Source organism: Salvelinus fontinalis, chromosome 34 (genome assembly GCF_029448725.1).
Source record: "Salvelinus fontinalis isolate EN_2023a chromosome 34, ASM2944872v1, whole genome shotgun sequence".
In the NCBI taxonomy this organism is placed as follows: Eukaryota; Metazoa; Chordata; class Actinopteri; order Salmoniformes; family Salmonidae; genus Salvelinus; species Salvelinus fontinalis.
In genome coordinates this window covers 24661534-24683471 of record NC_074698.1, presented here as the reverse complement: position 1 = coordinate 24683471, position 21938 = coordinate 24661534, and the positions used below count along the sequence as shown (strand labels likewise).

Sequence of the window (21938 nt, the reverse complement as noted above, 5' to 3'; positions counted from 1 at the left end):
TCTTTTTTTTTCTCTGCAAGGTGCGTAAACATTATTAAAGTATGTTTACCCTCAACTACTCCACTGGTTTCAACAGTATACATCTGTAACACTCATGTTGATTTTCTACTAACAAAAGGATTCCATTTAAGCAGCCCTTGATTAGTTGAGACAAGTGTGTTAGTAAGCTATTGGGCCAAGAAAAAAGTAATTGATTTCAGTACATTGTGCTGCAAACCTGCAGGACCATCGCCCAGATTTTGCCTATCGGATATGATTAAATGCACAGAAATAGAATAAATAGAATGGACAAATCATTGTCTTGAATGTGGATACCTTTCTATTCAATATATTTCTATGCATTTAATCCTGTACGAAAGGTGAAATCCAGAAGGATCATTTTTGATAAACTGGGCCCAGGATTGAATGTGTCCACGGTGCTCTATATCACCATCTAGTGGTCCATTTACTAATGTGTCCTCAATCAATCAATTGGTGGGCAGTGCGTCTGCAGGGGTGGTGTCCAATTAACCGTCACATCAGTTCATTGTTCTGTTTCTGGAAGGCAGAGGGTTGGTATGTTTGATAGAACTTTGTAAAACCAAATGTAAGATTTAGGATTGATTTGTAGGTCTATACATGTTGGTAATGGGACATTTAGATCACTAAAGTTCATATTTAGTTTAGAGTGATTAACACTATGTTTAGCATATTTATATTTTCCCTTTCTGTAATACACTTGACTTCCAGTGTTTGTGTGGGTTGATGGTCGGTCAATAGACTTATCATAATAATCCATAACATATCTGTTGATAGTGGGTGATGCCAGACGATGTACAATCAGCAGAGTACGTTCCAATAATTGTATTCAACATTCGTGACAGACGAGGGACGTTTCGTTTTTTTTTTCTGTGTGTGGTATTGCCTACACAATTGAAGGCCCATGTTTGTGACTAGAACATTTGGTGCTGTCTGATTAGTATATAAAGGGCCAGTCTCCAAGATGTCAGTTAGACATTTTCTGTGCTGGATGTGTCTCCTTGTTGCAACTTCTTATAAACCAGATTGTTTTTTGATTGACTTCGTCTGCTAATGCTCTTTTTTGAAAACCTAGACATTACTTTAACAATATGATTTTGTCTTGTGCAGATGATTATGTCCAAGTCCACTTCAAAGCCTTCCAGGTTCTTGGATTTTATGTTCTGTGCTGGCTTTGTGTTGGGGTTCTGTCTCTGTTTCATGGCCATTGCTTACTACAGAGCATATCAGATCTCTCAGGAGACAGTGCTCTTGCCCTCAAGGACAAGCAGCCTCATGGGTGAGCTTCCTTCAGGTAAATTGGAGCTACAGTATTTTTATACACCTCTCTGAATATCTCTAATACACTCGGCCACATGATCTCTCTCTTTCTCTTTCTCTCTCTCTTTCTCTTTCTTTCTCTCTCAGTACACCACTCTGCTGTTGCCACTAATGCCTCCGTCCTCTCGCCATTGCCCCCCTCCCCCTCTTCGGGTCGACTGCTCTGCTGGGTGTTGACCTCACCCCAGACTCTGTGGACCAGAGCTAAACACATAGTGAACACCTGGGGGCCTCGCTGTGACACACTGCTCTTCATGAGCTCTAAGCCGGACCTCCTGTTCCCTGGGACCGTGCTGGCTCTGGCAACAGAGGAGGGACGGGCCAACCTGTACAATAAGACCATGGCCGCTTTCAACTTACTGCATGACGGGTAATGCTCCCACAACACCAGTATGTTCTCCTCATCTCTCTCACATTGATGGAGGACATGATTCTGGTGGTCTAGTATCCATGTGGTATGGGAGACCTACAGTAAATTTTGGAAAGTATTCAGACCCCTTCAATTTTTTCACATTTTGTTCTGTTACAGCTGTATTCTAAAATTGATCAAATTAAATATACACACAATATCCTATAATGACAAAGTGAAAACAGGTTTTTAGAAATGTTTGCAAATACCTTAAACTGAAACACCTTATTTACATAAGTACCCTTTGTTATGAGACTTTCTATTGATTATCCTTGAGATGTTTCTTCAACTTGATTGGAGTCCACCTGTGGTAAATTCAATTGATTGGACATGATTTGAAAAGGCACACACCTGTCTATATAAGGTCCCACAGTTGACACTGCATGTCAGAGCAAAACCAAGCTATGAACTCGTAGGAATTGTCCGTAGAGCTCTGAGATAGGATTGTGTCGAGGCACAGATCTGGGTAAGGGTCACAACATTTTTGCAGCATTGAAGTTCCCCAAGAACACAGTGGCCTCCATCGTTCTTCAATGGAAGATGTTTGTAACCACCAAGACTCTCACTAGAGCTAGCCGCCTGGCCAAACTGAGCAATCGGGGGACACCAAGAACCCGATGGTCACTCTGACAGAGCTCCAGAGTTCCACTGTGGAGATGGGAGAATCTTCCAGAATGACAACCATCTCTGCAACACTCCAATCAGTTATTTATGGTAGAGTGGCCAGACGGAAGCCACTCCTCAGTAAAAGATACACAGCCCGCTTGAAGTTTGCCAAAAGACACCTAAAGGACTCTCAGACCATGAGAAACAAGATTCCCTGGTCTGATGAAACCAAGATTGAACTCTTTGGCCTGAATGCCAAGCGTCACGTCTGATGGAAGCATCATGCTGTGGGGATTTTTTTCAGCGGCAGGGACAGGGAGACGAGTCAGTATCGAGGGAAAGGAAAGATGAACGGAGCAAAGTACAGAGAGATCCTTGATGAACACCTGCTCCAGAGCGCTCAGGACCTCAGACTGGGGCGAAGGTTCACCTGCCAACAGGATAAAGGCCCTGAGCACACAGCCAATGCAATGCAGGAGTGGCTTCGGGACAAGTCTCAATGCTCTTAAGTGGCCTAGCCAGATCCTGGGCTTTAACCTGATCGAACATGAATATAGCTGTGCAGCGACGCGCCTCATCCAACCTGACAGCTTGAGAGGATCTGCAGAGAAGAAGGTGAGATACTCCCCAAATACAGGTGTGCCAAGCTTGTACCCAAGAAGACTCGAGACTAATTGCTGCCAAAGGTGCTTCAACAACAGGTCTGAATACTTATGCAAATGTACTGAATGTATGTAGTGCAATGTGGATGGATGGGCTGATGACAGACTGTCAGGCAGGTGACCTATGTAAAGATGCCATTTTTTTGGTCACCCATCGACACACAATGTCCCATAAATTTGCAAACATTTCTAAAAACATTATCTCGTTTACATGAGTATTCACACACCGGAGTCGATACATGTTAGAATCATATTTGGCAGTGACTACAGCTGTGAGTTTTTCTGGGTAAGTCTCTAAGAACTTTGTACACCTGGATTGTACAATATTTGTACATTATTCTTTTTTAAATATCTTTAAGTTTTGTTGATTGTTGATCATTGCTAGACAGCCATTATGAGGTCTTGTCATAGATTTCTAAAAAAATAATTCCACTTCGACATTATGGGGTGTTGTGTGTAAGCCAGTAACACACAATCTCAAATTAATCCATTTTAAATTCAGGCTGTAACACAACAAAATGTTGGGAAGGTCAAGGGGTGTGAATGTGTTCTGAAAGCACTATTTGTATGTGCTGGTGAAGGAGACAAACTCTACCTTCAGTCTTTGACCTCTCCTCTTTCCCTCCATTTCCAGTTACCTAGACAAGGCTGACTGGTTCCTCAAAGCTGATGATGACACCTATGTAATTGTGGAAAACTTGCGTCTGCTCCTGTCTCGGTTCAGCCCAGACAAGCCTGTGTATCTGGGCAGACGTTTTCGCCGCTTTGTCCATCAAGGCTACATGAGTGGTGGTGCTGGCTATGTACTGAGCCGCGAGTCTGTGAGACGCTACGTCAGGGCCCTGCACCATGGAACCTGCACCAAGTCCACCTCTGCAGAGGACCTACTGCTGGGCTTCTGCCTCCAGAAGCTGGGAGTCCCGGCAGGGGACTCTAGAGACCACCAACACAGGGAAACCTTCCACCCCCTGTGGCTGGGTAAACTTCTCTGTACCGATGACATACTACCCAAATGGTTCCACCAGTACAACTATTACCCTTCCAAAGTGGTAAGTAGGTCTACACTCTCAGTAGAACACATATCAAATGACCTCCCTTCAGTGCCATTGAGCTTCCTGCTCATCTGTTTTTTTCCTTTCTCCCTTTCTGTCAGGGTCCAGACTGTTGCTCCAATTCATCTGTATCCTTCCATTACGTTGAGCCAGTCAGAATGTACATGCTAGATTACTTCCTGTACCATCTCAGTCCAGTGGGTGGCCACAGCCCAAAGCTGGGTGAGACCAGAGAGGAATAAGCAGAGACCCCTTTCTATGGATTTGACAGTGACATCACTGATAATAAATAATAATATACATGCTCGCACCGATGATGTCATTCTCTTGCAAAGAGTTGTCTTGCAAACATTAAAATCAATGTTGTTACTAAAGTCTTTAAGGTCCATGCTAGTTCAAACCAATTCATCATGATCTAGTCTGGATATTTGCCTAGTTACAGTATGTATTCATACATTGAGTCTGTCATTAAAGTCATAGAGATCCTATTAAATACTATTTTAATTCCTAATTATATGGTTAAAATACTGTCTTCCAGTGACATACTATGTTAGCTGAGGTTCCAAATTGGTGGGTGCGATTTAAAAAATAAATAATAATTTAACCTCAACCCGGGTAGTTTGAACTGTTTAAGAGGCCCTTTGGAGCCCGCAGATCACTGAAGCGTTACTGGCCATTTGATTTACGTTTTCTTCTCCAACGCAGGTCTTTTGCATCATATTTTTTCAGAATATATGATAAGAGCTCTGATTTTCAATGTCTTACTTCAGCAGCATCAGCCAACATAATTTGGTAGATCGATGGGCAAGCTGCAAGATCTGAACAGAACTCAACATTCTGGCTTGTATATAGGCCTTTTTAACACTCAAGTTTATCCAATATTGACAATGTCTTGATAAATTTTATACTAAACAAAAATATAAACGCAACATGTAAAGTGTTGGTCCCATGTTTCATTAGCTGAAATAAAAGATCCCAGCCATTTTCCATATGCACAAAAAAAGCTTCTCTCTCAAATGTTGTGCACAAATGTGTTTACGTCCCTGTTAGTGAGAATTCCTCCTTTTCCAAGATATGCCACGCCTGTCAGGTGGATGATTATCAAGAATCTTATTAAACAACATGATCATTATACAAATGCACCTTGTGCTGGGGCAATAAAATGCCATTCTAAAATGTAAAGTTTTGTCACACAACGTAATGCCACAGATGTCTCAAGTTTTGAGGGAGCGTGCAGTTGCCATGCATACTGCAGGAATGTCCACCAGAGCTGTGCCAGAGAATTTAATGTTAATTTCTTTACTATTATCCACCTCGACGTCGTCCTAGAGAATGTCCAACCGGCTTCACAACCGCAGACCACGAGTAACCACACCAACCCAGGACCTCCACATTCGGCTTCTTCACCTGCGGGCTCGTCTTAGACCAACCAACCGGACAGCTGATGAAACTGGATTTGCCCAACCGAAGAATTTCTGCTCAAATTGTCAGAAACCATCTCGGGAAGTTCATCTGAGTGCACGTCGTCCACACCAAGGTCTTGACCTGACTGCATTTCGGTTTCGTAACTGACGTCAGTGGATAAATGCTCACTTTCGATGGCCACTGGCACACTGGAGAAGTGTGCTCTTCATGGATGAATCCCGGTTTCAGCTGTACCGTGCAGACTGCGTGTATGACGTTGTGTGGGCAAACGGTTTGCTGATGTCTATGTTGTGAACAGAATACCCCATGGTGGGGTTATGGTATGGGAAGGCATAAGCTAAGGACAACGAACACTTTGTATCGCTGTGCAATTTGAATGCACAGCGATACCGTAACGAGATCCTGAGGCCCATTGTCATGTCGTTCATCTGCTGCCACCACCACCTCATATTTCATCATGATAATGCATGGCCCTATGTCGCAAGGATCTGCACACAATTCCTGGAAGCTGAAACTGTCTCAGTTCTTCCATGGCCTGCATACTCACCAGACATGTCACCCTTTGAGCCTGTTTGGTATGCTCTGGATCGACGTACACGGCAGTGTGTTCCAGTTCCCGCCAATATCCAGAAACTTTGCACAGCCATTGAAGAGGAGTAGGGTAACAGGCCTGAAAAATGATATGCGAAGGAGATGTGTCGCTCTGTGTGAGGGAAATGGTCACACCAGATATTGACTGGTTTTCTGATCCACACCTGCCCTTTTTTTAAGGTATCTGTGAACAACAAATGCATATCTGTATTCCCAGTCATGGAAATCAATAGATTAGGGCCTAACTCAATTATTTCAATTGACTAAATTCCTTATATGAACTAACAAACTAAAATATTTGAAATTGTTGGATTTTGCTTTTGTATTTTTTAAAATCTGTGTTGATAAGGAGTTTAACCCATAATGTTCGAACATTAAAGACGAATGTGTGTGAATGTATTGTGGGAGGCCCTGGTGTACGCTGCAGGTTTGAGATTTAATAAACTGGGAGGGAATATTATGACTTTCGAGGGCAGACCCTTGATAGATAGATAGAGTTTATGACCAATAGAAGTTAAGTCGTATTTTTCAGTACCCAACCAGATCAAGAATGTGTTATTCGCCTCGCCCACTTGTAAGTAAATTGGACACAGGAATTTAGCTAGTTGAGCTGTTGTCAGGCACAAGATTTGGCAATATGTTGTCAATTGTGTAGCCTGATACTTTACATAAAGTAAAGTTATAATAGCCAATGGTGGGTGATCAGGTTGGGCATTTAATAGTTTTATTGTGAACTAAATGCAGGGCTAATATTTTTTAGATGTATTTATTTTAGTTCGAGAGAAAAGTTGGAGGAAATCATGGTCATCACAAAAGAAGGCTGGCTGCTAGCAAGAAGCTAACCATGTTGGATACTTATCATAAATAAATATTGAAATACTGGCTAATTTAAACTAAAGAAGAGGTAGCTAAAACTACTGATTGTGAACTTTGATACGGTTGCCTGCTGAAGTCGAAGTGTTTTCGGCTGCTTCATTTTGCACTTGGGGGGGATGTCGTGCAGAAGTGAAGCGGCTCGGGGGGGCACCCCTTGTCTACAACCACTTCGAGCCACTGTCCCATTCCAGCTTCACAACAAAGCACAACCGCGCTGCAAAGATTCCAAGACTGGTAAATAAAAATTCTCATTTTGGTGCCAAATAATGTCACTTGCCAAATATTACACTATGGTGGGAATGTCGCTAGAGTTTGCATTGTTATTGCTGTCTATCACTAGTCTAACGGGTATGTGGGCAATTTTGTTTATGATGAACTGTTATAGTATCTTACTGCTTAGCTACATGGGTCTATTTTACGTGCAGTAGCCTCTGGCCTCAATTTTTCTAAACAGACCACCGACTTTCAGTGAATATAGCCTAATTTCCACCATGCATCAGCCATCCCCCACCCTGCTCAAGCACGTGTTTTGATGTGGGTCTCTGTAGGACCCTATAAAATGAAGTGTTATAAAAGCAGAAATGTGCTACTTGATTTGAGAATGTCATGTTTTTTCCAATTCATTATTTCACCACATAACTGGAACATCATCATATACATAGTTCTCTGTCAGTTACATCCATTCTTTTTATTACATCACAAATGATTGGAATGGCATCATAAAGAGTTCTCAGTAAAAGGAACACCTATGTGAGAATGCTATTCATTGACTACAGCTCAGCGTTCAATACCGTAGTGCCCTCAAAGCTCATCACTAAGCTAAGGACCCTGGGACTAAACACCTCCCTTTGCAACTGGATCCTGGACTTCCTGACGCGCTACCGCTAGGTGGTAAGGATAGGTAACAACACATCCGCAACGCTGATCCTCAGCACAGGGGACCCTCAGGGGTGCGTGCTCAGTCCACTCCTGTACTCCCTGTTTACTCATGACTGCATAACCAGGCACGACTCCAACACCACCATTAAATTTGCCGATCACACAACAATGGTAGGCATGATCACTGACAACAACGAGACAGCCTATAGGGAGGAGGTCAGAGATATGGGCGTGTGGTGCCAGGACAACAACCTCTCAACGTGATCAAGACAAAGAAGATGAATGTGGACTACAGGAAAAAGAGGACTGAGCACGCCCCCATTCTCATCGACGGGGCTGCAGTGGAGCATGTTGAGAGCTTCAAGTTCCTTGGTGTCCACATCACCAACAAACTAACATGGTCCAAGCACACCAAGACCGTCGTGAAGAGGGCACAACAAAACCTATTCCAGGAGACATGGATCCTTAGATCCTCAAAAGGTTCTACAGCTGCACCATCGAGAGCATCCTGACTGGTTGCATCACTGCCTGGTATTGCTACTGCTCGGCCTCCGATCGCAAGGCACGACAGAGGGTAGTGCGAACGGCCCAGTACATCACCGGGGCCAAGCTTCCTGCCATCCAGGACCTCTATACCAGGCGGTGTCAGAGGAAGACTCCAGCCAGCCTAGTCATAGACTGTTCTCTCTGCTACCGCACGGCAAGTGGTACCGGAGCGGCAAGTCTAGGTCCATGAGGCTTCTAAACAGCTTCTACCCCCAAGCCATGAGACTGCTGAACATCTAATCAAATGGCTACCCAGGCTATTTGCATTCCCCCCCCGTACACCGCTGCTACTCTCTGTTGTTATCGTCTATGCGTAGTCTACCTACATGTACGTATTTCCTCGTCTAACCGGCGCCCCCGCACATTGACTCTGTACCGGTATCCCCCCTGTATATAGTCTCGCTATTGTTATTTTACTGCTGCTCTTTAAGTAGTTGTTACTTTTATTTATTATTCATATTTTTTTAAACTGCATTGTTGGTTAAGGACTTGTAAGTAAGCATTGCACTGTGAGGTCTACACCTGTTCTATTCGGCTCGTGACTAATACGATTTGATTAATCACATTTCCATCCACAGTATTAATGCGACTAAAGTGGTACCATATAAAAAATAAGTCACTACAGGTAGTTTCGCTACAATTTTATAAATGCCGACAGGTTATTTGTTCGTTTCAAATGGTGGGATCTTTTTGTGTCAGTAAAATGTATTATGTGAGAAATACTGGTGGAAATGCCTTTTTATTAGCAAATATTGATATAATAACCGCAGTGGAGGCTGGTGGGAGGTGCTATAGGAGGACGGGCTCATTGTAAAGACTGGAACGGTATAAATGGAACAGTATCAAACAGATCAACTATACGGAAACCACATGTATGACTCCGTTCCATTAACCCTGTTACAGCCATTGCAATGAGCCCATCCTCCTATAGCTCCTCCCACCAGCCTCCACTGAATAACCATCATATCGAAGTGAACTTAGAGTCGAGATGATATGGTGTGTGTGGTCCTCCCATTATTACTGGGGGAAACCATACAGTTTATTAGGCTACAGATGAAATAAGTTGTGAACTTCACAGGGTGATGAAAGTGCATGGTGATCTTCATGCTCCATTGCAATTTTTATTTATTTATTTATTTTACCGTTATTTTACCAGGTAAGTTGACTGAGAACACGTTCTCATTTGCAGCAACGACCTGGGGAATAGTTACAGGGGAGAGGAATGAGCCAATTGTAAACTGGGGATTATTAGGTGACCATGATGGTTTGAGGGCCAGATTGGGAATTTAGCCAGGACACCGGGGTTAACACCCCTACTCTTACGATAAGTGCCATGGGATCTTTAATGACCTCAGAGAGTCAGGACACCCGTTTAACGTCCCATCCGAAAGACGGCACCCTATACAGGACAGTGTCCCCAATCACTGCCCTGGGGCATTGGGATATTTTTTAGACCAGAGGAAAGGGTGCCTCCTACTGGCCCTCCAATACCACTTCCAGCAGCATCTGGTCTCCCATCCAGGGACTGACCAGGACCAACCCTGCTTAGCTTCAGAAGCAAGCAAGCAGTGGTATGCAGGGTGGTATGCTGCTGGCAATAGAGGGTATTGTTCTGGTGACATGATTGATGCTTGACTGCCGTCTGACAAATAAAATATTCTCGCTCTTATCCATTTTAATATCATCGTGTAGAACACCCTACCCACACTGTATCTTTGAGCTGTTGGCTAGAGCCAGAGTAAGCACATTTTCTATTTAACGCATCAGTTTTGGTGACAACTATCAAACATCACATAGCTTTAGTATACGCTACATATCGTGATTATTTTAATCAGTAAAATATCCTTGATAAGTGGTCAGTGTTGTTCTTTTTATTGCCCCAGCTCTAATTGATCCTGAACTCTAAAGGTGTTTTAAGAGTGTAATATTCTATTACACTACTTACCTCTGTGACCTCATGTGCCAATGTCACTAGAGGTTTAAAGGGACCTTTGTTTTAGGCCCTGTGGCCTGTAATTCCACAGTGTGTTTCAACAGTACACTGTAATGATGCACCAGTAACTCGAGTGCTTGTTCTGTGGTGTATATTTGTACATCCTGTCTGCCCTGGGAAGTGGGGTGGAGGGAAGTGGTATGAGTTGGGGAATAGGTTTCAGGAGTAGAATGTTGCCAGTCTTGTGCAACATGTCTTTGGATGGCTTTGCTGTAGGCTCAGTGGCTTGGCTCACACCTGCCAGAGATTACTTACAAAGAGCTGCCAATACACACCTACTTGTACTACGAGCTAACCAAACCTCTGCGAGGGATGGGGGGGTGCTGGGGGAGGCCTTTTTATGAACTCCTGCTGGTGCTAAAGTAATTCTGAGCCTCCTTTATGATGTGACTTTTTGTTCCAACTACGTTGCACCGGTAGGCTGAGCATGGAGTTTGTCAGACCAATATGCTGTCAAACTGAGGCACCGTAACACAAAACAGCCCTCCATACAAGATTAGCATCTGTCTTCTGTTACAAATATTGACCTCCTCACACACTCACAGTATAAAGCAGACACGTTTCATATCAGTAAATGTGATTTCTTTTGGCTGTTTCCTTAAGGCGACAGGAGCAAGTCTCGCCCCCCAAAGCCGACCATTCGTCGCACCCTGTCCCTGGATACAATTGTTGGACCATATCTGCAGGGCCGGTGGCCCAAGGAGGCAGAGAGCCAAGGAGTCACCTGTGTCAATGACAAGACCACACAGGTAAACTCACCGGACTCAGTCACAGCCCAAAAGTGAATTTAACATTAACATCCATTAACTCCTATAGATCTGAAACCGAGAGGAATATACTCTTGTCAAGCCTGTATTGATATTGCTTAAAAGCCGTTTGTAGCTCCCCATTCAATTTGTCACCGTTGTTGCTTACAATGGCCAGACTTCTAATCTAAGAAAATGTGTGTTATAAACACTGTTGTCCTATTCTGTAATATAAAGACCAAGTGAGCTATCTGAGGCTGGCGCTGCAGGTGTCTAGCAGTTCCATTCTGAAGCTGAGGAGCAGTGGAAGGCAGCCAACTGGAAATAGTTGTTTTGTTCTCTTCAACCTCACCCCCCCCCCTACTGTATCCACCCCCCATCTAGTGCACAAAGCCTGGGCTAACCTAACCACACTCCACCACTGTGCCCTCAATCTTGACACAGTTTATACTGAACAAACCCCCTGCCCTCTATTGTACAGAACAGACCCCTCCCGACCTCATTATACAGCCCGCCCCCCCCCCCCCCTCATTGCTTTATTTAAGATGATATAACTGTCTCCTATTGTCTGCCATTATCTCCTTTCTTCAGTAATGAAACTGTCACATTTTCACATACAACCAGCTTCTTGTGGATTTGGGGGAGTTCCCCTCTGCCACAAACTAAAGAGATACACAATCTAAACAATTTGTAGTAACAGGTTCAAAACCCCTTTTGTAATATTTAAAAGTAAATATACATCAAATCAAACACGAGGCTGAACTGGCGTTCAAAGCGTTAGACACCCAGAACATTCCATCACCTTTTGACCGGATCTTTTTATAGCCCTGTGTCCCGTGATCTCTCCGGTCATGTTTGGTGGAGGACGGGAGGAGGAGGGGGGAGTAGGGAGCAGTAACACTACACCGACAGGGTTGGTAACTGACTGTCCCTCCATGACACATTTAGCCATGATGTTTGACCACGGCTCCACTAGATAGGGCGGAAGATGGCGTCAAGGTTTTTTGTCATTTATAGCCTGGGAGTGACTCTGTTACACTACTGTGCGTCATGACATCAGTGTGGAACTCTGTGAGAGGACTGAGCGCTTTAGGAGACTAGACCCAGAGAGAAGACTGCATTTTGGGGAAACGTGACCCGGAGAGGAAACCTGATTTGGAGGAGAGGCCCAGAAAAAATAGCTAAGTTAGGGGCAGCAGAACAGAAAAAAGGAATATATGTTGAGGAGAAATTGGGCATCAGCAAGAGGATCCTGTCCAGGCTGTGTGTGAAGCAGGAGTGTGGAGACGAGGGAGGGCAGCTCAGCAGATAGACCGCCACACACCCAGATCCTCCCGTCTGCCAGCAACACTCACCCCAGGGCTTGTGGACATTAGAGGAGTGGGGCCTATGTCGGTAGGAACTCTCCACTGTCCTCTCTCTTCTTCCTCCTCCTCTTGCATGTGAAGACATGGAGCTCAGTTGTGATGAATGAAGGAGGGACAGCACAGGATGTCACCTTGTTGATTACCCAAACTCTGTGGCGGTCTCCTATTCTGTGTGAATACAGCTGTCAGTGTACTTATGTTAAATTGTGTCTGTGCTGTTGTAGTCTTTATTGATGTAGCTGACGTGTGTCGCTTGTGTATTTGCATTGCTGTGGTTTTTGTTTTACTCATTTGTAGGGGGTGTTGTCAGCAACAGTGGTTTACTCCTCGCCTGCCTGTCTGCCTCTGCACAGCTGTGTAACTGGCAGGTGTGCCTGACAGCTGTAGGGCACCACTTCTGTACTCTAGTCAAATCATGTAGCTCGGGTGATGTTTCACTTCCAAATGTGTAAATTGTACAGCGAGAGAAGAGCAAAACAGATTCACTGCTCTGTAATGTTCTACTGAAAGGTCAATCTTAGAACTCGTAGATAAAGTTACCAGTTGTGTAGTTAAATGATCGTCAAGAACATAATGATGTCTGACTCCAATTCAATCAGCAAAGTTTCCACAGCAAAAAAACTATTTTAAAGTCAGTTTAGTTTTTCAGAAAGTGTGTGTTTTGTGCAGAGTTGTATAAGCAACGTGTGGCTGGTTACTATAACAACCCTGCTCCTTCCATAGACTCCCAGCTCCTGGGCAGAGGAGACTCGGGGAAGAAGAAGTGTTGGTGGACACAAACGCTCAGCATCATGGGGCAGCGCGGAACACTTGAGGGATGTGAGTACTTCCTTTGAATGTAAATGTTTACTAAAAAGGTCCTTTAACCAGGAGCTTGTCAATCAAACATCATTCTCACAATATACCAGTAAAACTCAGAGGTGGTATTATTTTTACTCTCCTGTTGTCAGCGGTGACTCGGCCAGTCACACCCTTCTCTCCCAGTTTAATTATTCCTCCCCTCATTCTTTCCTCTGAAAGACAAGCCTCTCTTCTAAGTCCTTCCCCTCTATGACTTGGCCTCAGGTGGTTAAGCTCAAGCACCAGCTGCAGAAGCGCTCCCGACACGCCCCTCCCTCTGGGGGAAATGAGCGTCCCCACCACCCCCTACCTGGAGGCCATGTACCAGGCGCTACACAGGTACGTCCTATACAGCCCTCCCCATAATACTGTGGGTTTGATCTCCACTCTGAACCCGTCCTTATTGAAACTGCAACTTGTTTACTTGAATTCAAAATGTTATTTTTGCATTTGAATGTCCCCTGGATGACTGTAACGTAAGATCATGTATGCAGACAGTGGGACCCAGGAGGTGTTCGGAGTATTCACTGACACAGAACACTGATGGTTGGCCTCCTGAGTTTCTCAGGCAGAGTAGAGAGACGTTAGCAACAGGGCTAGAAAAACAGCACTGCTTTTCTTAGGAGCTGGTGTCATCAAGCTGCCTGGTTGCACCATCGCCCGCTATGACAGGAATGCATATTGACAGGAATACACTCGTACTCATACGCGTAGCTGGATGGCCTTTGGTACATACCCTCACACTCAAGCCCCTTTGTGTGGAACAGATATAATCAGACCATACACACTCCTGTGCTCCATTTTCATGTGTCTTTGGTGCCCCCCCCCCAGACGGTGCCCCTGACGCCCCTGAGCAGGTTGGCCCCTCGGCTGCGGCGCAGTGTGGAAGGTCTGAACCTGGAGCTGGAGGGGGTCTTTGTGTCAGAGACACCTGAGGACCAGCACAAGGTGAGCATGTTTAAATACAGCCTATCTGCTTGCGTACCGGCTGGCTTAGATCCATGATCTCAACCCTCTATGGATCCACTGGATCTCCCTAGTGACAGCCAATTAGACCTTATTTCTCTCCAGTGGCCAGTGTCCCATAACCTCACCGTACCCTCTCCCTGTTCCCCTGTTAGATCCTGGATGTCCCAGATGGCCACAGAGCCCCAGTTCCTGCCCAGAGGTGCAGCAGTGGTACCCAGAGTGAGCCCTCCCCTGCCTCATTCGACTCTGCTTTGCTCTCTCCATCTGAGTCTCCCTGTGCCCTGAACCCAGCTCTACTCTCCCCATCTCAGTCTCCCTGCCCCATGGGAGAGCCAGGTGAGTAAATGGATGGTTTGTTGAATGACTTAAATTACTAAAATACCATAGTGGACTTTTTAAATCATGTTTTTTCCTCTCTGTGCAGACCCTGTGGACTGTGAGACCGTGTGCCCCTCTCCAGTAGTTCTGGACCCCTCCCTGTTGCAGCCCTCCTCCTCCCCTCGTCCCAACAAGACCTACTCCTTCCAGCGGGAGCCCCCTGAAGGCTGTGAGCGAGTACGCGTAGTGTGTGAAGAGGCTATGTGAGTATTGAAACACACACAGACTTGGTGTAATTAGAAATGATTTGGGCTAATCATCTCTTCCTGTCCCTCAAACCAAGGTCTCCCTGTCAGAGAGAGCCTCTCCTCCAGGTATCCTGCCCTGACCCCAACAAGGTGAATTTCACTCCCCATGGAGGCTCTGCCTTCTGCCCTGTCAGTCTGCTCAAGCCCCTGCTGCCCTCTATGGACCTCCTGTTCCGCGGCCTGTCAGTCTCGCCTGTCACAGGCTGCTCAGGTCAAGGCTCTGCCCCCTACCAGACAGTTGGGCATTCGGTTGGGGGCTTCATGAGTGGACCCCTCCAGGACACAACTACCATGTGACCGTGGAGATGAGATTGTTTTCAAACTACTGAGGATGGATTTATCCTAATAGGAGATTAAATCAAGATGGCTGCCACCACCTTGCCAGGGACTGTTATGACAAGCCTCCAGATCTATTCAACTAAGATAAAAAAAAATAGAGACCTCTACAGTGGGTTCTCTGTGGGATCCAGATCAAATCTGTCATTGGTGTTCTATCCTGATTCTCAGAGGGACTTGCTGCTCTGGGTACTTTGATTGTCACTTGCCCCCTTGGTTAGGGGGGGTAAATAAGTTGTCGGATGTTTGTGTGACATATTTTTATTCTACACAACTTGGCCTTGCTCTGAGATCCTTAGATTTGTTATAGCTAGAGTCAGAGATGTACTAATTAGTGATGCCCGGGTTGACTCATAACCCGCAGTCCCCGCGGTTATATCCGCGGGGTGGACGGGTTTAGAGACATTAAATATTGTGTGGCAGGTGGGTGGCAGGCTGGTTGAATTATGAGAAACAATACCTTAAAAATCCATAAATGTGTAATTATTGTGCGACTTATAAAGGCTACATTGAGGTTCATCTTTCATTATTTTAGGCTATCTGGTATTAGTGCATAAACCTAATCTTCAGGGCTTAACTGTAGGCATGCCAAATAGCCCACACAGCCAATCGCCAAATAATACTTTTGGGAACAGGCAGAAAAAGTTAACATCAATCCACGGAGGCAAAAAGGACATTGTTGAAGTTCTAATTCAATAAGACGAAAGCTACGACAGGAGAGCTGAAAACAAAGAGAAGGGAGGGACAGAAAAGTCATGTTTGGAAAATATTTGGTGAAGTGGTAAAAGATGATGGCAGTGTTATGTGTGATGTTATGTGTGATTGTGAGGCGCTATACAAACTTGACAGTCACAAGACGGGACTTCAAATAGGGCAATGGCATGTCAAGGGAACTGTGAAATCTGGGCACTGACGTGTAGGTCTATAACCTCTCACATAGCCTTATTAATAATAACTCCTGCAGAATTAAGCATTTCTTGCAGTAAAATTATACACTGAATATAGGGCTAAATTTGGAACAGGAGTGGAGAAATATGATTTATTAATGCATCCTGAGAAAAGGCAATGCTCAGATAACATCTGTAGAGGTGCTGTCTTCATCATAAAAGCTGATAGTATTTCAACCACATAAAAGATGCATCAAAGCCAAGCTGAAATCTTATCAGAAACACGTTGGGTCGTTTTCACAGCTTTTTTTCCCATGCAGCCGGTCAAACTGATGTCATTTGGGCAGAAAATCTTACCCTTATTATTTTTGTTGTTGCGTTATTGTATTTTCTCCCCTGTCCTTAAATGTCTTTGCTCCGCGGAAGATGACAGAGAGAACTTTACCGATGTCAACTAGATTGAAGCATTCATTCCATCTATTACATTATTCTGTTGAGCAAGGGTTTATTTAGTCTTCTAGGGCAACATAAACTCAGCAAAAAGAAACGTCCTCTCACTGTCAACTGAGTTTATTTTCAGCAAACTTAACATGTGTAAATATTTGTATGAATAAGATTCAACAACTGAGACACAAACTGAACAAGTTCCACAGACATGTGACTAACAGAAATTGAAAAATGTGTCCCTGAACAAAATCAAAAGTCACAGTCAGTAGCTGGTGTGGCCACCAGCTGCATTAAGTACTGCAGTGCATCTCTTCCTCATGGACTGCACCGGATTTGCCAGTTCTTGCTGTGAGATGTTACCCCACTCTTCCACCAAGGCACCTACAAGTTCCCGGACATTTCTGGGGGAATGGCCCTAGCCCTCACACTCCGATCCAACAGGTCCCAGACGTGCTCAATGGGATTGAGATCTGGGCTCTTCGCTGGCCATGGCAGAACGCTGACATTCCTGCCTTGCTGGAAATCACGCACAGAATGAGCAGTATGGCTGGTGGCATTGTCATGCTGGAGGGTCATGTCAGGATGAGCCTGCAGGAAGGGTACCACATGAGGGAGGAGGATGTCTTCACTGTAACGCACAGCGTTGAGATTGCCTCCAATGACAACAAGCTCAGTCCGATGATGCTGTAACACACCGACCCCAGACGGACCCTCCACCTCCAAATCAATCCCGCTCTAAAGGCTCATTCCTTAGACGATAAACGCAAATCTGACCATCACCCCTGGTGAGACATAACCGTGACTTGTCAGTGAAGAGCACTTTTTGCCAGTCCTATCTGGTCCAGCGATGGTGGGTTTGTGCCCATAGGCGACATTGTTGCCAGTGAGGACCTGCCTTACAACAGGCCTACAAGCCCTCAGTCCAGCCTCTCTCAGCCTACTGCTTACAGTCTGAGCACTGATGGAGGGATTGTGCGTTCCTGGTGTAACTCGGGCAGTTGTTGTTACCATCCTGTACCTGTCCCACAGGTGTGATGTTCGGATGTACCGATCCTGTGCAGGTGTTGTTACACGTGGTCTGCCACTGCGAGGACCATCAGCTGTCTGTCCTGTCTCCCTGTAGCGCTGTCCTGGGCGTCTCACAGTACGGGCATTGCAATTTATTGCCCTGGCCACACCTGCAGTCCTCATGCCTCCTTGCAGCATGCCTAAGGCACGTTCATGCAGATGAGCAGGGACCCTGGGCATCTTTCTTTTGGTGTTTTTCAGAGTTTTTTAAAGAGAAAGGCCTCTTTAGTGTCCTAAGTTTTCATAACTGTGACCTTAATTGCCTACTGTCTGTAAGCTGTAGGTTTCTTAACTACCGTTCCACAGGTGCATGTTCATTAATTGTTTATGGTTCATTGAACAAGCATGGGAAACAGTGTTTAAACCCTTTATAATGAAGATCTATGAAGTTATTTGGATTTTTACATGTTATCTTTGAAAGACAGGGTCCTGAAAAAGGGACATTTCTTTTTTGCTGAGTTTATAATGACAAAAGAGAAGCTACATGTATCTAATTATAGACAAGTTGACTAACAAATAGCCTACCAAAATGTCAGAAATTATAAGCAGAAACACACTATATATACAAAAGTATATGGGCACCCCTTCAAATGAGTGGATTTGGCTATTTCAGCCACACTCGTTGCTGACAGGTGTATAAAATCGAGCACACAGCCATGCAATCTCAATAGAAAAACATTGGCGGAAGGATGGCTTTAATGAAGAGGTCAGTGACTTTCAACATGGCACTGTCATAAGATGCCACCTATACGACGATTCAGTTTATCAAATTTGTGACCTGCTAGAGCTGCCCTGGTCAACTGTATGTGCTGTTATTGTGAAGTGGAAACAACTAAGAGCAACAACGGCTCAGCCGCGGAGTGGTAGGCCACACAAGCTCAAAGAACGGGACCTCTGAAGCGCGTAAAAAAACGTCTGTCCTTGGTTGCAAAACTCACTACCGAGTTCCAAACTGCCTCTGGAAGCAACGTCAGCACAAGAACTGTTCATTGGGAGCTTCATGAAATGGTTTTCCATGGCCAAGCAGCTGCACATAATTGGAACGCCGACTGCGAGCCAGGCCTAATCGCCCAACATCAGTGACCGACCTCACTAATGGTCTTGTGGCTGAATGGAATCAAGTCCCTCCAGCAATGTTACAACATCTAGTGGAAAGCCTTCCCAGAAGAGTGGAGGATGTTATAGCAGAAAATAGGGGACCAATTCCATATTAATCCCCAGGATTTTGGAATGGGATGTTCGACTGAGGTGTCCACATACTTTTGTCCATGTAGTGTATCAATCGAAATCGGGCAACAAAAAAATCCTGAACCAACTGTCAAAAAAATTGTTATGCCATGTTTGACTGTGGCCTATAGTGTGTTTTCTGTATTTGCGGGTTGAGTACGGGCCTCAGAATTTCCCTCTACATGATCGGTGGGTCCGGTTGAACAAATGTAGGCTAATGCGATTAGCATGAGGTTGTAAGTAACAAGAACATTTCCCAGGACATAGACATATCTGATATTGGCAGAAAGCTTAAATTGTTGTTAATCTAACTGCACTGTCCAATTTACAGTAGCTATTACAGTGAAAGAATACCCTGCTATTGTTTGAGGAGAGTGCACAGTTTTGAACTTTAAAAAGTTATTAATAAACCAATTAGGCACATTTGGGCAGTCTTGATACAACATTTTGAACATAAATGCAATGGTTCATTGGATCAGTCTAAAATTTTGCACATGAATTGCTGCCGTTTAGTGGCCAAAATCTAAATTGCGCTGGGCTGGAATAATACAGTCGTGGCCAAAAGTTTTGAATTACACAAATATTAATTTTCACAAATTAATTTTTCACTTCTCCCAATTCAATTCTTTTCACATTTCCACAAACTTTAAAGTGTTTCCTTTCAAATGGTATCAATAATATGCATATCCTTGCTTTAGGTCCTGAGCTACAGATAGTTAGATTTGGGTATGTCATTTTAGGTGAAATTTGGAAAAAAGGGGCAGATCTTTAAGAAGTTTTTAATCACATATAGTGGGGCGATGGCGGATGGGTTATTAAGAATTGCGGGAGGGTACGGGTGAACGAACACACAGCTGACCTGCACACCACTAGTACTTATGGTAGCAATACGCATGCCCCGCACACCTACAGTAAGGATCTCTCCTTTTTCAGCCATCTATTTCCGGTGTTTGAGGGGTGTAAAACCCCATTTGTCATTTCCTTGGATTGATTGCTTTTATTTTACTCTGGTGACTCTTTCCCACTCTTGCTTGTGCCATTCGTTTTTTCCCTGTTAATGTAACGACCGCGGAAATGTTTGTAATGACCTGTGAAACACACTGGCTGAAATGGGTTCAATGTTATACATTGGCTTTACATTGCATCTATAAAAAAGCTAACGCTTTGTCAGGCATTTAAAGCACCATCTCGACAGTTGCATCACAAGAAAGATAACTGTATTATTGTGGGTGTGGATATTTTTGTGCAATTTAAAAAAATGAATGATTTAATGCAGTGTAAATATTTACACATTTGATGCGCTAAAATAAAAGCAACTTCAGAAAAGGAACACTCGGACTATAGTGATATTATGTATGGTCTCAAGAACAATGTAAAGAATGCATTGATCGGTGTGATCTAGAGCCATGCGTTTTGATTTTAAATGCATTTTTGATTGCGGCCCTGTTCCTACCCTTTATATAAATGTATTGATGTATGCAAATACACCCAGTGTATGTATGCAACTGAGGCACATATAGTGATATTTTTTTATCACAAAATATTTAAAAAATGCGTGATGTACACAAAATAAAATGTACATCAACCCCCCCGTCGGGGCATGGACTCTACAAGGTGTACAAAGCGTTCCTCAGGAATATTGGCGCGTGTCGACGCGAATGCTTCCCACAGGTGTCAGGTTTGCTGGATGTCTTTTGGGTGGTGGGCCCTTCTTGATACACAAAGGAAACTTTTGGGTGTGAAAAACCCAGCAGCGTTGCAGTTCTTGACACAAACCGGTGCGTCTTGCACCTAACGTTACTACCATACCCCATATGTATGTGGGCACTCCAAAGAGTAAATATGTTATTCATACCCTGATTATTAATCTCCCTTTACAATACGTATGTATTCTCATGAACATTTTAACTGAAAGTTGAACAAGTTAATTGGGCCTCAGTGAGTTATGAATACTGCATGTCTGAATTGTACTGACTCTGTCAGTATACTAGCTAGCTACATCTACTGCCATTTCTAAGTGCTCAACTCATGGAGATTTTGCTTAGTAGGCCTATGACACACTCATTTGCATTAAAAAATAATGACATTTATAAAGTTTAACAATAATCTTTGCTACAAACATTTAGGATTATGTCAATTTTTGCCATCACACAAACCTGTAGGAAAATACACATTATACAGTATGGATGCAACATAAAATGTGGTATTGGAAGGCAGCTTCATGAACACCATGCAGGAGATCATAACTGAACCAAAAATTTGGCTTCTGGATCACTTCCCCAAGATATAGTTCATGGAACTTTTGTTCACAATACCTAAGTGCTCATTAGACTTCCATGTGTCTTTTTAACATTCCCATAAGTTAGCAAGGGTTAGCAAAATTGTTAAAAGGTTTAAAAAAGTATATAACAGTTGGACAATGAATGAAGATACTCCAAACATTTAGAATTTTTTTATCAAATCAGATATTGTTCAGACATTTTGGTGGGAAATCAGATATTCAATTTATTGCAAAATGTATCTTTTTTTATTGTAATTTAATATACATGAGGTATACAAAACATGACAGACTATCCAGGTGAAAGCCATGATCTCTTATTGATGTCACTTGTTAAATCCACTTCAAATGTGTAGATGAAGGGGAGACAGGTTAAAGAAGGATTTTTAAGCCTTGAGACATGGTGTGTCTATTCAGAGGATGAATGGGCAAGACAAAAGATGGAACGGGGTATGTCCATTTCTGGGTCCCAATGTTTATCATGAATTTGGACATTGTCTTTCTATTCTCTTGTCCCATTGATGGGGTGAATGTATTGTTTTTTAATCTGTTTGTGAAGTAATTGTTCATTATGATAGACATTTCCTATATTTAGGGCCTAGTAGAATGTTTTTACAGTTGGTTTGTGAGTATACCTAGTGAGTACTCACTTTGTGACTTGACCTATCCCTTGCTCAGGTTGATGATGATCAATGTTTATGACAAAATAGTGGCTGTTCCTATATCAGTTTGAAATGCATGTAGTGTCATGCATGAGCATGAACCTCTGC

General features: G+C 43.8%; 2 protein-coding genes across 3 annotated transcripts; both read left to right on the top strand.

Moving 5' to 3' along the window:
- The first annotated feature begins 82 nt into the window (after positions 1–82).
- On the top strand, positions 83–4369 carry LOC129833560 (glycoprotein-N-acetylgalactosamine 3-beta-galactosyltransferase 1-like). Of its 2 annotated transcripts, none has more exons than XM_055898242.1 (5): positions 83–551; positions 1129–1312; positions 1426–1708; positions 3650–4064; positions 4169–4369. In XM_055898242.1, exons 2-5 carry the CDS (start codon positions 1129–1131, stop codon positions 4307–4309), a joined length of 1023 nt encoding a protein of 340 aa, XP_055754217.1. In that variant the 5' UTR covers positions 83–551; the 3' UTR covers positions 4310–4369. The 2 variants fall into 2 exon arrangements, with proteins under 2 accessions (XP_055754217.1, XP_055754216.1); XM_055898241.1 differs by having other exon boundaries at positions 83–555.
- A 2285-nt stretch (positions 4370–6654) lies between these two features.
- Positions 6655–20220, top strand: LOC129833555 (protein FAM117A-like). Its single transcript, XM_055898233.1, has 8 exons — positions 6655–7193; positions 10981–11126; positions 13214–13309; positions 13556–13669; positions 14162–14278; positions 14452–14635; positions 14724–14880; positions 14961–20220. Exons 1-8 carry the CDS (start codon positions 7076–7078, stop codon positions 15220–15222), a joined length of 1194 nt encoding a protein of 397 aa, XP_055754208.1. The 5' UTR covers positions 6655–7075; the 3' UTR covers positions 15223–20220.
- The last annotated feature ends 1718 nt before the right edge of the window (positions 20221–21938 follow it).